Raw genomic sequence first — 14763 nt, forward strand, 5'->3', positions numbered from 1 at the left:
TTAGGCTGGTCTTGTACTCCTGACCTCAGGTGATCCACTCGCCTCACCCTCCCAAAGGGCTGTGATTACAGGCGTGCAGTTTTGTTTTCAAATAGACTTTATCTTTTAGAGCAGTTTTAGGTTCACAGCAACATTGAATGGGCAATACAGAGAGTTCCTGTCTGTGCTCTGTTCCTCTCCAAAGCCTCCCTTACTGTTAACATCCTGAATCAGAGATGTGTCTTTTGCAAATATTTTCTTCCAGTTTATAGCTTGTCTTTTTATTCTTTTGACTGTGTTTTTCACAAAGCAGAAGAAGTTTTTAATTAAGTCCAGCTTATCAATTATTTCTTTCATAGATTATATGCCTTTAGTATTGTATCCAGAAAGCCATCACCAAACTCAAGGACATCTAGGTTTTCTCCTATGTTATCTTCTAGGAGTTTTATACTTTTTTTTTGCACTTTGCATTTAGGTTGTTTTATACTTTTGCACTTTGAATTAATTTTTTTTTTGTAAAGGATGTAAGATCTGTGTCTAGGTTCATTGTTTTGCATGTAAATGTCCAGTTGTTCCAGCCCCATCTGTTGAGAAGACTTTCTCCATTGTTTTGCCTTTGTTTTTTTGTCTAAGATCAATTGACTACATTTATATGGGTCGATTTCTGGGCCCTCTATTTTGTTTTATTGATCGATGTGTCTATTTCATTGATACCATGCTGTCTTGGTTATTGTAGCTTTATTTAAGTCTTGAAGATTGGGTAGTGTCAGTTCTCTTTTTTCTTCTTCAATATTGTTTTGGCTATTCTGGGTCTTTTGCCTCTCCATATAAACTTTAGATTTAATTCATTGATACGTATAAAAAATTGCTGGGATTTTGATTGGTATTGCATTGATCTCATCAATCAAGTTGGGAAGAACTGACATCTTGACAATATTGAGTATTTCATGGAATTGAAATATCTTCTCATTTATTTAGATCTTTGATTTCATTCATTGAGCTTTATAGTTTTCCTCATATAGATCTTACATGTATTGTTAGATTTATACCTACATATTTCATTTATTGAGTTGTTAATGTAAATGATACTATACTTTTAACTTCTAATTCCACTTGTTCACTGGTGGCATATAGGAAGTGATTGACTTTTATATATTAACGTATATTCTGCAATTTTGCTGTTTTTACTTATTAGTTTCTGGAAAGTTTTTTCAGTTCTTTTGGATTTTCTTTCTTTCTTTTCTTTTCTTTTCTTTTTTTTTTTTTTGAGACGGAGTTTTGCTCTTGTTACCCAGGCTGGAGTGCTATGGCGTGATCTCGGCTCACTGCAACCTCCACCTCCTGGGTTCAAGCAATTCTCCTGCCTCAGCCTCCCGAGTAGCTGGGACTACAGGCGTGTGCCACCATGCCCAGCTAATTTTTGTATTTTTAGTAGAGATGGGGTTTCACCTTGTTGACCAGGATGGTCTTGATCTGTTGACCTCATGATCTACCTGCCTCGGCCTCCCGAAGTGCTGGGATCATAGGCGTGAGCCACCGCGCCCGGCCTTTTTTTTTTTTTTTTTTTGAAATGGAGTCTTGCACTGTTGCCTAGGCTGGAGTGCAGTGGCATGATCTTGGCTCACTGCAACCTCCACCTCCCAGGTTCAAGCAGTTCTCCTGGCCCAGCCTCCCAAGTAGCTGGGATTACAGGCACCCACCACCATGGCCCACTAATTTTTTGTATTTTTAGTAGAGATGGGGTTTCACTATGTTGGCCAGGCTGATCCTGAACTCCTAACCTTGTGATCCACCTGCCTCGGCATCTTAAAGTGCTGAAATTACAGGTGTGAGCCATTGTGCCCAGCCTGGTTTTCTATATAGATGTTTGTGTTATCTGCAAACAAAGAGTTTTATTTCCTCCTTTCCAAACTGTGTACCTTTTATTTCCTTTTCTTGTCTTACTGCATTAGCTGTGACCTCCAGTGCACTGTTGGAAAGCAGTGGTGAGAGAGGGTGTATTAGGATGTTATTGTGTTGCTATAAAGAAATACCTGAGGCTGGGTAACTTACAATGAAAAGAAGTTTAATTGGCTCATGGTTCTGTGGAGTACGAGACCTCCATGGTGCCAGCATCTACTCCTGCTGAGCTTGCAATTGTGGTGGAAGGTAAAGTGGGGGCAGGTGTCTCACATGGCGATAGCAGGAGCAAGGGAGGAGGTGCCACATTTTTAAACATTAAACAACCAGGTGTTGGGTGAACTCAGAATGAGAACTCACGTATCACTAAGGGAATGGTGTTAAACTAATCATGAGGGATCTGCCCCCATGATCCAGTCACCTCCCATAAGACCCCCACCTCCAACACTGGGGATTACATTTCAACATGAGATTTGGAGGGAACAGATAACCATATCAGAGAGGGAATCCTTGCCTTGTTCTTGATCTCTTAGAGGGAAAGCTTCAAGTTTCATTAGGTATGATATTAGCTGTAGGATTTTTTGTAGATACTCTATATGAAATTGAGTATATTCCCCTCTATTCCTACTTTAGTGAGAATTTTTATTGTGACTGGGTTGTCAGATATTTTCTGCATCTATTACATGATCATGTGATTTTTCTTCTGAAGCTTGTCAATGTGATGGATTACAATAACTGATTTTTTTTTTTTTTTTTGAGACAGGATCTGGCTCTGTCACCCAAGCTAGAGTGCAGTGGTGTGATCTTGGCTCATTGCAACCTCTGCCTCCAGGGCTCAAGCTATCCTCCTACCTCAGCCTCCCAAGTAGCTGGGACCACAGGCATGTGTCACCACACCCACCTAATTTTTGTACTTTTTTTTGAGACGAAGGGTCTCACTTTGTTGCCCAGGCTGTTCTCGAACTCCTGAGCTCAAGTGATCTGCTCACCTTGGCCTGCCAAAGTGCTGGAATTAGAGGTGTGAGCCAGTGTCCTCAGCCTTAATTGATTTTTGAATGCTGAACCAAGTTTGCATATATGGGATAAATCCCACTTGGTCATGATGTACAGTACTTTTTGTATGTTGTTAAATTTGATTTGCTAATATTTTGCTGAGAGTTTTTACATTGATGTTCATGAGAGATACTGGTCTGGAGCTTTCTTTTTTTGTAATGTGTTTGTCTGGTTTTGGTATTAGGGTAATAGAGACCTCATAGAATGATTAGGAAGTATCCTCTCTGATTATGTGTTCTGAGAGATTTTAGAGAATTGGTACAATTTCCTCCTTCAGGGTTTGGTAGCATTATCAGTGAACCTGTTTGGGTCTGGTGCTTTCTATTTTAGAGGCTATTAATTCATGATTCAATTTCTTGAATAGATATAGACCTATTCATTTTATCTATTTTTGTGTCAGATTTGATATACCGTCTCTTTTAAGAAATTGTTCATTTTATCTAGGCTATCAAATTTGTGGGCATAGAGTTGTTTATAGTGTTCCTTTATTATCCTTTTAATGTCCATAGGATCTCTTGTGATGGCGTCTCTTTCTTTCTTTTCTTTTTTTTTGAGACAGAGTCTTGCTGTATCACCTAGGCTGGAGTGCAGTGGTGCGATCTTCCTCACTGCAACCTCCGCCTCCTGGGTTCAAGTGATTCTTGTGCCTCAGCCACTGGAATAGTGGGATTACAGGTGTGTGCCACCATGCCCGGCTAATTTTCATATTTTTAGTAGATTTAGGGTTTCGCCATGTTGGCCAGGTTGGTCTTAAACACCTGGCCTCAAGTGATCAGCTCACCTTGGCCTCCCAAAGTGCTGGGGTTACAGGAGTGAGCCACTCTGCATGGCCTCATTTTTGACATTTTTAATTTGCATCCTTTATCTTGTTTTATTAGCCTGGCTAGAGGTTTATTGATTTTATTGATCTTTTCAAAAGAACCAACATTTAAGGTTTCACTGATTTTTCTCTTGTATTTGCTATTTTCAGTGTAATTGATTTCTGCTCTAGTTTTTATTTTCTTCTCTTCACTTTAAATATGATTTTTTTTTTTTCAGTTTCCTAAGTTGGAAGCTTTGATAATCAATTTCAGATTTTTTTTCCTGACATATACATTCAGTGTTATAAATTTCCCAGTAAGCTCTGCTTTTGCTGCATCACAAATTTTGATAAGTCGTGTTATCACTTTCATTTAGTTAAAATATTTTAAAATTTATTTTGAGGGTTCTTCTTTGACCCCCATGTTATTTAGAAATATGTTGTTTAATCTCTAAGTATGTTGGGATTTTCCAGCTATTTTTCTGTTACTGATTTCTAGTTTATTTTTTCCTTTATCGTATGTATTAATACACCATGATGTTTTGATATACATATACCTAGTGACATGGTTGCTCTAGTCAAGCAAATTAACATTCATTATCTCACATAGTTACTGCCTCTTTTTTTTGTGGCAAGAACATCTAATATCTTTTTAGCAGGAATCCCAAATATAATACAATATTATTAAATATGGTACTTATATTTTGCATTGAATCTCTAAATTTGCTCATCCATCATATCTGCAACTTCGAATCCTCTGACCTACATCTCCCCGTTTCGTCCCGTCCCTCACTACTTCTTCTTTGTACTTGGCTTTAAAAAATAGATTTTATATATAAGTGAGATCATGCAGTATTTTTCTATCTTCTAGGTTCATTCATGTGACAAATGGCAGGATTACCTTCCTTTTTAAGGTTGAATAATATTCCTTCCTCTTCCCCTCCCTATGTGTACGTGTGAGTGTATGTGTGTGTGTATCTCACAGTTTATCAGTGGATACTTTAGTTGTGTTTGTAGCTATTGTGATAATGCTGCAGTGAACTGGGGAGTGCAGGTATCTTTATGAGGTGATGGCTTCATTTTTTTTTTTTTTTATATCTAATCACCCTCCCACCAGGTGCCACCTCCAACATTGGGGATTATATTTTAACATGAGATTTGGGCGGGGACAAGTATCCAAACTATATCAGGGACATTAACTGCACACAGCAGAACTACAAACAAAATCAGTCACCCCTACGTCTCACACTGTATCTGCACCTACTCTTTTTTTTTTTAAGAATGAGAAAAAAAGAAAGGAAGAAAAAGAAAGAAAAGAAGAAAGAAAAAAGAGAAAGAAAAAAAAAGAATGAAAGAGAGAAAGAAAGAGGAAGAGAAAGAGGGAGCGAGAACGGGAATCTTGCTCTATTGCCCAGGCTAGAATGCAGTCTAAAAATGGGTATTACAAACCTCTTTTATGCCAATAAATGTGCTTAACAATGGAGACAGGAAGGAATAAGGGAGGAAAATAACAAACAAGCAGCCAACCTATATTTCATTTAAACCTGTGAAATGCTATGCAGTTGCTGACGAGTGATTTTCTTCCAATTATGTGGTCACTTTTAGAATAGATGTGATGCAATACTGAGAAAAATGTATGTTTTGTGGATTTGGGGTGGAGAGTTCTGTAAATGTTTATTAAATTTACTTGTTCCAGGTCTGAGTTCAAGTCCTGGATATCCTTGTTAATTTTCTGTCTCGTTGATCTGTCTAATATTGACAATGTAGTGTTAAAGTCTCCCACTATTATTGTGTGGGAGTCTGAGTCTCTTTGTAAGTCATTAAGAACTTGCCTTATGTATCTGGGTGCTCCTGTATTGGGTACATATATATTTAGGATCGTTAGCTCTTCTTGTTGCATTGATCCTTTTACCATTATGTAATGTCCTTCTTTGTCTCTTTTGATCTTTGTTGCTTTAAAGTCTATTTTATCAGAGACGAGAATTGCAACTCCTGCCTTTTTTTTTTTTTTCCTCTCCATTTGGTTGGTAAATCTTCCTCCATCCCTTTGTTTTGAGTCTTTGTGTATCCTTGCACGTGAGATGGGTCTGGATGCAGCATACCAATGCGTTTTGGCTTTTTATCCAATTTGCCTGTCATATTGATATATGTGAGTTTAACACTGTTATTTAATGCTAGCTGGCTGTTTTGCCCATTAGTTGATGTAGATTCTTCATTATGGTGATGCTCTTTACCTTTTGGTGTGTTTTTGGAATGGCTGATACTGGTTGTTCCTTTCTATGTGTAATGCTTCTTTCAGAAGCTCTTGTAAAGCAGGCCTGGTGGTGATGAAATCTCTGAGTACTTGCTTGTGCACAAAAAAAATTATTTTTCCTTCACTTATGAAGCTTAGTTTGGCTGGATATGAAATTCTGTGTTGAAAGTTCTTTTCTTTAAGGATGTTGAATATTGGCCCCCAGTCTCTTTTGGCTTGTAGGGTTTCTGCTGAGAGATCTGCTGTGAGTCTGATAGGCTTCCCTTTGTGGGTAACCCGACCTTTCTCTCTGGCTGCCCTTAGTATTTTCTCCTTAATTTCAACCCTGGTGAATCTAACGATTGTGTGCCTTGGGGTTGCTCTTCTTGAGGAATATCTTTGTGGTGTTCTCTGTATTACCTGGAGTTGAGTATTGTCCTGCTTTGCTAGGTTGGGAAAGTTTTCCTGGATAATATCCTGAAGAATATTTTCCAGCTTGGATTCATTCTCTTCGTCACATTTGGGTACACCTATCAAATGTAGATTAGGTCTTTTCACATAGTCCCATATTTCCTGGAGACTTTGCTCATTCCTTTTTACCCTTTTTTCTCTAACCTTGTCTTCTCGTTTTATTTCATTAAGTTGGTCTTTGACCTCTGATATCCTTTCTTCTGCTTGATCAATTTGACTGTTAAAACTTGTGCATACTTCATGAAGTTCTCGTATTGTGTTTTTCAGCTCCATTAATTCACTTATATTCCTCTCTAAATTGTCTATTCTTGTTAGCATTTCGTCAAAACTTTTTTCAAGGTTTTTAGTTTCTTTGCATTGGGTTAGAACATGTTCTTTTAGCTCACAGAAGTTTCTTATTATCCACTTTCTGAAGCCTGATTCTGTCAATTCATCACACTCATTCTCCATCAGGCCTTCTTCCATTGCTGATGAGGAGCTGTCTTCCCCTGTAGGAGGAGAGGCATTGTGATTTAGGATGTTTTCAGCTCTTTTGAGCTGGTTTCTTCCCACGTTTGTGGATTTATCTACCTGTCGTCTTTGTAATTGCTGACTTTCAGATTGGGTCTCTGCGTGGACATCCAGTTTGTTGGTGATGAAGTTTTTTCTGTTACTTAGTTTTCCTTCGGCGGACGCCCCTCCCCCACAGAGCTGGACCTTCTCAGGTTCAGCTGTGCTTGCTGTGAAACTCTCAATCCTCAGCGCTTCCAATTGCTTTTTTTTCTGTGGGGGTGGGACCAGCCGAGCCCAATCACCTGGCTCCCTGTCTCAGAGCCTCTTCTTTTTTTTTTTTAGTTGAACAGTCGACTCTCTCCCAGGTGTTCCAGTTGCCCACTGAAAAGGCGCCGGAATCTGTGTAATTTCCCCTGTGGCGACCCACTGCACCGGCTGAAACAGCGTTGAGATTTGTGGCGCTTTTCTGCCAGGGAATCTCCTGGTCTGGCTCCCTGCTTCAGTCCCCTTTTCAATCAGCTGAATGGGCAACTCTGCCTTCCCAGAGCTCCAAACGCCAACTAAAAGGTCACCCAGTCCCATATACTCCGCACTGAGAACCGCCACACCGGGGCGCCGGCACAACTGTGCTGGCCAAAAGAGTCACGCTGGCGACCTGTGGGGCTACTTCGCTGGGAATCTCCTGGTCTGCGGGCAACAAAAATTCGTCTGGAAGTGTGGCATCCACTCACTCTCTGCACTTTCACTGGCAGCTACAATCCTGAGCTGCTGCTAATCAGCCATCTTGGATCTCTCGGTTTCATTTTTTTTAGATTTTTACCCACAAATGGAATTGCTAGGTCATATGGTAGTTCTTTTTTTTTCTTTCTTACATGGATGGCACTTTTTTTTGTTTTTGAAGACAGAGTCTTGCTCTGTTGCCCAGGCTGGAGTGCAGTGGTGCGTTCTCTGCTCACTGCAACCTCTGCCTCCTGAGTTCAAGCAATTCTTGTGTCTCAGCCTTCTGAGTAGCTACCCTGCCTGGTTAATTTTTGTATTTTTAGTAGAGATGGGGGTTTCACCATTTTGGCCAGGCTGGTCTTGAACTCTTGACCTCAAGTGATCTGCCCGTCTTGGCCTCCCAAAGTGCTGGCATTACAGGCATGAAACACCACACCCGGTAGTAGTTCTCTTTTTAATTACTAGAAAACTTTATACTGTTTTCTACAGTTGCTGCACTGGTTTATGTTGCCACCAACAGTGTACAAGGATTCTCTTTTTTCCACACCCTTGCCAACACTTATCTCTTGAACCTTTTTGTTTTTTAAATAATAGCCATCTTAACAAGTGTGAGATGATATTTCATTATGGTTTTAATTTGCATTTCCCTGATGATTAGTACTGTTGAGCATCTTTTCATATGCTGGTTGACCATTTTTCTTTTCTTTTTTTCTGTTTTAGAGAAATGTTTATTCAGGTCCTTTTCCCATTTTAAAATCAGGTTATTTTTCTTCTACTGAGTTGTATGAGTTCTTTGTATATTGTGAAAATTGACTCCTTATCAGATGTTACATGGTTTGCAAGTATTTTCTCTTCATCTGTAGTAGACTGTCTTTTCATTTTGTTGATTGTTTTCTTAACTGTGAAACTCTTTAGCTTGATTTAGTTCCATTTACCTATTTTTGCTTTTGTAGCCTGAGCTTTTGTTGTGATATCCCAAAAAAACATTGCCAAGACAAATGTCAAGGAGTTTTTCCCATAGATTTTCTTCTGGGAATTTTATGGTTTTAAGTCTTCATGTTGTGTTATTTTACCAACTTTGAGTTGATTTTTGTTGGTGGTGTAAGATAAAGGTCCAATTTCATTCTTTTGCATGTGGAAATTTAATTTTCTCAGCACAATTATTTGAAGAGACCTTCTACTCCCTATTGTGTCTTCTTGGTGCCCTTGTCAAAAATTAGTGGATCATATATGTTTGGGTTTATTTTTCTTTCTCTATTCTGTTCCATTGGTTTACATGTCTATTTTTTATGCCAGTATTACACCATTTGGATTACTATAACTTTGTAATATAATTTGAAACCAGAAAGTGTGCTTCCTCCAACTTTGTTTTTGTCTTACAGAATTACTTTGGCTCTTTAGAGTCTTTTGTGGTTCTATATGAATTTTAGAATTTCTTTTCCATTTTTTGTGAAAAATGCCATTGGAATTTTCATAATGATTGCATTGACTTTGTATTGCTTTGGCTAGGACATACATTTTAACAATATTATTATAATCTACGAACATGGAATATCTTTCTATTTAATTGTGTCCTCAATTTATTTCATTAAGAATTTTATAGTTTTCAGTAGACAGATCTTTTGCCTTCTTGGTTACATTTTTTTCTAAGTCTTTTTCTTTGTTTTTTGATGCTATCGTAAGTGGGATGGTTTTCTTGATTTCTTTTTCATATAGGTAGTTATTTGTATACTTAAGTGCAACTGATTTTCATATACTGATTTTGTATCCTGCAGCTTTACTGGATTTATTTATTCTTTTTTCTTTTTGAGATAGTCTCACTATGTCACCCAGGCGGGAGTGCAGTGGCTTGATCCTGGCTCACTGCAATGTCCGCCTCCTGGGTTCAAGTGATTCTCCTGTCTCAACCTCCCAAGTAGCTAGGACTATAGGCACACGCTACCTACCATGCCTGACTAATTTTTTATATTTTTAGCAGAGACGGGTTTTGCCACTGTTGGCCGGGCTAGTCTCAAACTCCTGACCTCAAGTGATCCACCTGCCTTGGCCTCCCAAAATGCTGAGATTACAGGCATGAGCTACTATGCCTGGCCTGTTTATTTTAACAGTGTCTATTTGTGGAGTCTTTGGAGGTTTTCAGTATATTGCATTGTGCCATCTGTGAAAAGAGATAATTTTACTTCCTTCTTTCCATTTATATTTCTTTTTCTTACCTAATTGCTCTAGTAGGATTTCTAATACTATGTTGAATAGAAGGGGGAGAGCAAGCATCTTTGCCTTGTTTCTGATCTTAGAGAAAAAGTTTTCAGTCTTTCATCATTGAGTATGATATGAGCTGTGGGACATACGGCTTTTATTATGTTGAAGTAGTTTTCTTCTATTTGTAGCCTGTTGACTTTTTTTAAATAATGAAATGGTGTTGAATTTTGTAAAGTGTCATTTCTGTTTCATTTGAGATGATCATGTGGTTTTTGTCCTTCCTTCTGTTAACGTGGTGTATTACATTGATCGATTTTTGTATGTTGAACCATCCTTGTATTCCAAGAATTCCACTTGGTTATGATGTGTAATCCTTTTAATGTACTGCTGAATTCTTACTGTTAATTTTTTTTAATGATTTTTACATCAGTACTTATCAGGGATATTAATTTATAGTCTTCTAGTGTCTTTTTCTGACTTTGGTATCAGGATAATGCTGGCCTCATAGAATAATTTGAAAGTATTCCCTCATGTGCAATTTTTTGGGATTGTTTCAGGAGGATTGGTGTTAATTCTTTAAATGTTTGGTAAAATTCTCCAGTGAAGCTTTCTTATCCTGGGCTTTTCTTTTTTTTTTTTTTTTTTTAAAGGTCTCACTTTGTCACCCAGGCTGGAGTGCAGTGGTGCAGTCTCAGCTCGCTGCAACCTCTGCCCTCTGGGCTCAAGCAGTCCTCCCACCTCAGCCTCCCAAATAGCTGGGACCACAGGCGAGCACCACCATGTCTGGCTGTTTTCTTTGTATTTTTTAGTAGAACGGGATCTCACCATATTGCCTAGGCTGGTCTTGAACTCTTGAGCTCAAGCAGTTCTCCTGCCTTGTCCTCCCAAAGTGCTGGGATTACAGGTGTGAGCCACTGCACTTGGCCATGGGCCTTTCTTTGTTGAAAGGTTTTGGATTATTGATTCAATTTCCTTGTTACTGGTCTGTTGAGATTTTCTTATTTTTTCATGTTACTCAGTCTTGATAGGCTGTGTGTTTCCAGGAATTTATCTGTTCCTTCTAGACTGTCCAATTAGTTGGAGTACAGTTGTTCATAGTATTCTCTTATAATCCTTTTTATTTCTATGGCATTGGTTGTCACGTCCTCTCTTTCATTTTTGAATTTAGTTGAGGCCTTTTTTTTCTTAGTCTAGCTAAAGGTTTGTCAGTTTTGTTGATTTTTCAAATAACTATTGATTTTCTTGATTTTCTATTGTTTTTCTATTTTCTTTTCTTTATTTCTGCTCTAACCTTTTAAAATTTTTTTCCTTCTGAGCATTTTGAGTTTAGTTTCTTTTTCTGGTTCTTCAAGGTGTAACGTTAGGTTGTTGACCTGAAATTTTTTTTTTTAATATAGGTATTTATGACTATAGATTTCCTTCTTTTGCTACATTTCCCTACTTTTGCTACATTCCATAAGCTTTGATATATTGTGCTTTCATTTTTGTCTTAATGTATTTTCTTATTACCTTTGTTACTTCTTCCTTGACCTGTTGTCTTTTTAAGAGTTTGTTAATTTCTACAAATTTCTTGATTTTCCAGTTTTCTTTCTGCATTTGACTTCTAGTTTCATTCTACTGTGATCAGAAAAGATATCTAATACTTTGTGGCTTAACATGTGGTGTATCCTGGAGAAGTTTCACGTGCACTTGAGAATAATGCTGTTATTGGCTGGAATGTTCTGTATAAATGTGTTAGGTCCAATTGGTCTATAGTGCTGTTCAGGTCTTTTCTTTCCTTACTGATCTGCCTCATTGTTCTCTCTGTTATGGAAAGTTGGTTATTTGAAGTCTCTCACTGTTTTTGGAGAGCTCCTTTCCAATTTTATCAATGTTTGCTTTAAGTATTTAGGAGCGCCAGTGTTTGATGCATATATAATTATTATATCTTATTTGTGCATTGACCCCATAATGTTCTTCTTTGTCTATGGTATCAGTTTTCTTTAAAAATGTATTTTGTCTGATATTAGTGTAGCCACTACTGGTCTCTCTTGGTTACCATTTGCATGGCATATCTTTTTTCATCCTCTCACTTACAGCCTATGTGTATCTTAGTTCCAAAGTAAGTGTCTTTTAAACAGCATATAGCTGGGTCCTGTTTTTTAATCCTATGGGTTTTTTTTTTTTTTTTTTTTTTTTATAATTTCTTTGTCCTTTCCTAGCTTGTTTTTCATTTCCTTCCCTTCTACTTTTCTTTGTGTTTAGTTGATTTTTTGGTAGGGATATATTTTGATTCTCTTTTTTTCTTTTGTGTGTATTCTATAGCTATTTTCTTTGTAGTTACCATGGGAATATCATAAAACTTCTTAGGAGAATAACAACCTGTTTAAACTAGTAACAACTTCACTTCAATTGGGTGTAAAAACTCTAGTCCTTTTGGCTTTGCCCCCCAACCTCCACTTCCCGGATTCAAGTGATTCTCCTGCTTCAGCCTCCCAAGAAACTGGGACTACAGGCACGCGCCACCATGCTTGGCTAATTTTTATATTTTTAGCAGAGATGGGGTTTTGCCATTGTTGGCCAGGCTGGTCTCAAACTCCTGACTTCACATGATCTACGTGCCTTGGCCTCCCAAAGTGCTGGAATTTCAGGCATGAGCCACTGCACCTGGCCAAAGTATTAGTACCCTGTTGACAACATTTTACTGGTGTCACAAGTAACATGGTTATATATTGTTTAATCATTAACATAGTTTCTTAGTTTGTTTTCTCTTGCTCATAACAGAATACATGAAATGGGTAATTTATTTTATAACATTATGGAGGCTGAGAAATCCAAGATCAAGGGTGAGGACCTGATGAGGACCTTCTTGCTAGTGGGGACTCTGCAGAATCCTGAGGTGGTACAGGCACATGGTGAGGGGGTTGAGCATGCTAGCTCAGGTCTCTCTTCCTCTTCTTATAAAGCTACCAGTCTGCTCTCATGATAAGCCGTTAATCCATCAATCCATTAATCAGTTCAGATCTGCCCTCATGTTTAATTGATTCATGAGAGGCCAGATCCCTCATGACCCAGTCACCTCTGAAAGGGTCCACCTCTCAATACTGCCACACTGGGGATTAAGTTTTAACATGAGTTTTAGAGGGGATACATATTCAGATCATAGCATGTAGATTCATAGTTAATTTTTTTGCTTTTATCTTTTATATCCTATAAAAGAATTAAAAGTGGAGTTACTCACCAGAATTGAAATAATATCTTTTTATATTTGTTTGTATATTTACCTTTACCAGAGAACTTATATTTTCCTATGGCTTCAAGTTACTATCTAGCATCCTTTAGTTCCGACTTGAAAGACTGCCGTTAGCATTTCTTCCAGGTCAGGTCTAGTGGTAATGAACTCTCTCAGCTTTTGTTTATCTGTGAATGTTTTAATTTTTCCTTTTACAGATGCATGCCACCATGCCCGGCTAATTTCTGCATTTTTAGTAGAGACGGGTTTTCACCATATTGGCCAGGCTGGTCTCGAACTCCTGACCTCAGGTGATTCTCCTGCCTCGGCCTCCCAAAGTGCGGGGATTACAGGTGTGAGCCACTATGCACCTTATATCTTTCTTTATCTTTTGGAGGATCTGCAATACTATTTTAAAGTCTTTTGGAAGTATAGTTTTTAATCTAATTTTTGGTAAGAGGGTTATTTTGTTTTCTCTTTGTGTGCATTCTTCTCTGCCTACTCTTTTTGTGGTTGTTTCTGCTTTGTCCCTTATGGCTTCTTCAGAAGGAAATCTTATATTGGAATCTCTGGGTTCTTACTCTTCAGGGATATTGGAAAAAATCTCAAGAACCAATCCCTGAACCAGTGGGTGGCTTGACCAGGTCATTTTTGTTTTATTGCCTGTAGTCTGTCCATTTGTGTTCCTTCAGCCTTGGGCTATGGTCACAGCTTTTATTGCCTTCTTTCATCAGTAGGAGAGCCCTACTCTAACCCCTTACTTCGCAAAATGACCCATGCTATGAGTTGATTTCAATCCCTGTTATTGGGGTTGATTCTTAACTGTCTCAACCAGTAAGATTTACAGATAGACAACTTGCTTGTTTCTGTTTGCTTCTTTTACCTCTGTGGGTGAAGAAGATTAAGGAACTGCTGTGGTTTATGCATAAGTATGTTGGATCTTAACTGAGTAACCTTAAGTCCCTGTTTTCTTATTTTTAAATAAGGATAATAGCTTATATAATGGTTGTGAAATCAAAATGTCATATATGTGAAAGGGCTTTATAAATTGAGGAATGTGGTCTAAATATTAGTTTATTTTTGTTATATAATCATAGTGATTGTGTTATTACTCTATTTAAGTCTGCTTTTGGTTTTCAGATTGTTCCATTGACCTGTCATGTGTGGCAGCAGTTATTATATCAAGGCAATGGTAGAACACAAATTTCTGATACTAATGTGGAAACAGCAGCTCAACAGGGTTCTGGGGATGATCAGGTATGTCTTCTGCAACTGGCAAACTTTTTTTTTTTTTTTTTTTTTTGATAAGCAGCACAAGAAATTCTGATTTAGCTCTGAAGAATGGAAAGAAATAAATTAATATTGTTTTCATTTTTCTTTTTTTTTTTAATAAAAAGACAGGGTCTCACTCTGTCACCCAGGATGGAGTATAGTGGCATAATCATAGCTCACTGCACCTTCCAACTTCTGGGTTCAAGTGATCCTCCTGCCTCAGCCTCCTGAGTAGCTGGGACTACAGACAAACACCATCACACCCACCTAATTATTTTTTAAAAATTTTTTATAGTTGGGGTCTTGCTTTGTTGCCCAGGCTGGTCTTGAGCTTTGGCCTCAAGTGATCCTTTGCCTTGGCCTTCCAAAGTGCTAGGATTATAGGAGTGAACCACCACTTCTGGCCAAATATTCTATTTTTCTAATAGATTGTTG

General features: G+C 38.1%; 1 protein-coding gene across 13 annotated transcripts in view; it reads left to right on the forward strand.

Moving 5' to 3' along the window:
• Nucleotides 1-14763, forward strand: part of ALMS1 (ALMS1 centrosome and basal body associated protein) — a 246366-nt gene that overhangs the window by 13872 nt on the left and 217731 nt on the right. For 12 of the 13 annotated variants that reach the window (XR_010337974.1, XR_010337975.1, XR_010337976.1 and 9 more), the window contains exon 2: nucleotides 14197-14313. The exons of the other annotated variant lie outside the window; for it this stretch is intronic. Coding sequence is in view for 7 of the 12 variants with exons in the window: in XM_064364240.1 (XP_064220310.1) it covers nucleotides 14197-14313 (117 nt within the window). In the remaining 5 variants the exon portion in view is untranslated. The remainder of the gene's footprint in view (nucleotides 1-14196; nucleotides 14314-14763) is intronic. 13 annotated transcript variants of the gene reach the window in all.

Source organism: Aotus nancymaae, unplaced genomic scaffold, assembly GCF_030222135.1.
Source record: "Aotus nancymaae isolate 86718 unplaced genomic scaffold, 86718_ANA_hifiasm-v0.15.2.pri h1tg000057l, whole genome shotgun sequence".
In the NCBI taxonomy this organism is placed as follows: domain Eukaryota; kingdom Metazoa; phylum Chordata; class Mammalia; order Primates; family Aotidae; genus Aotus; species Aotus nancymaae.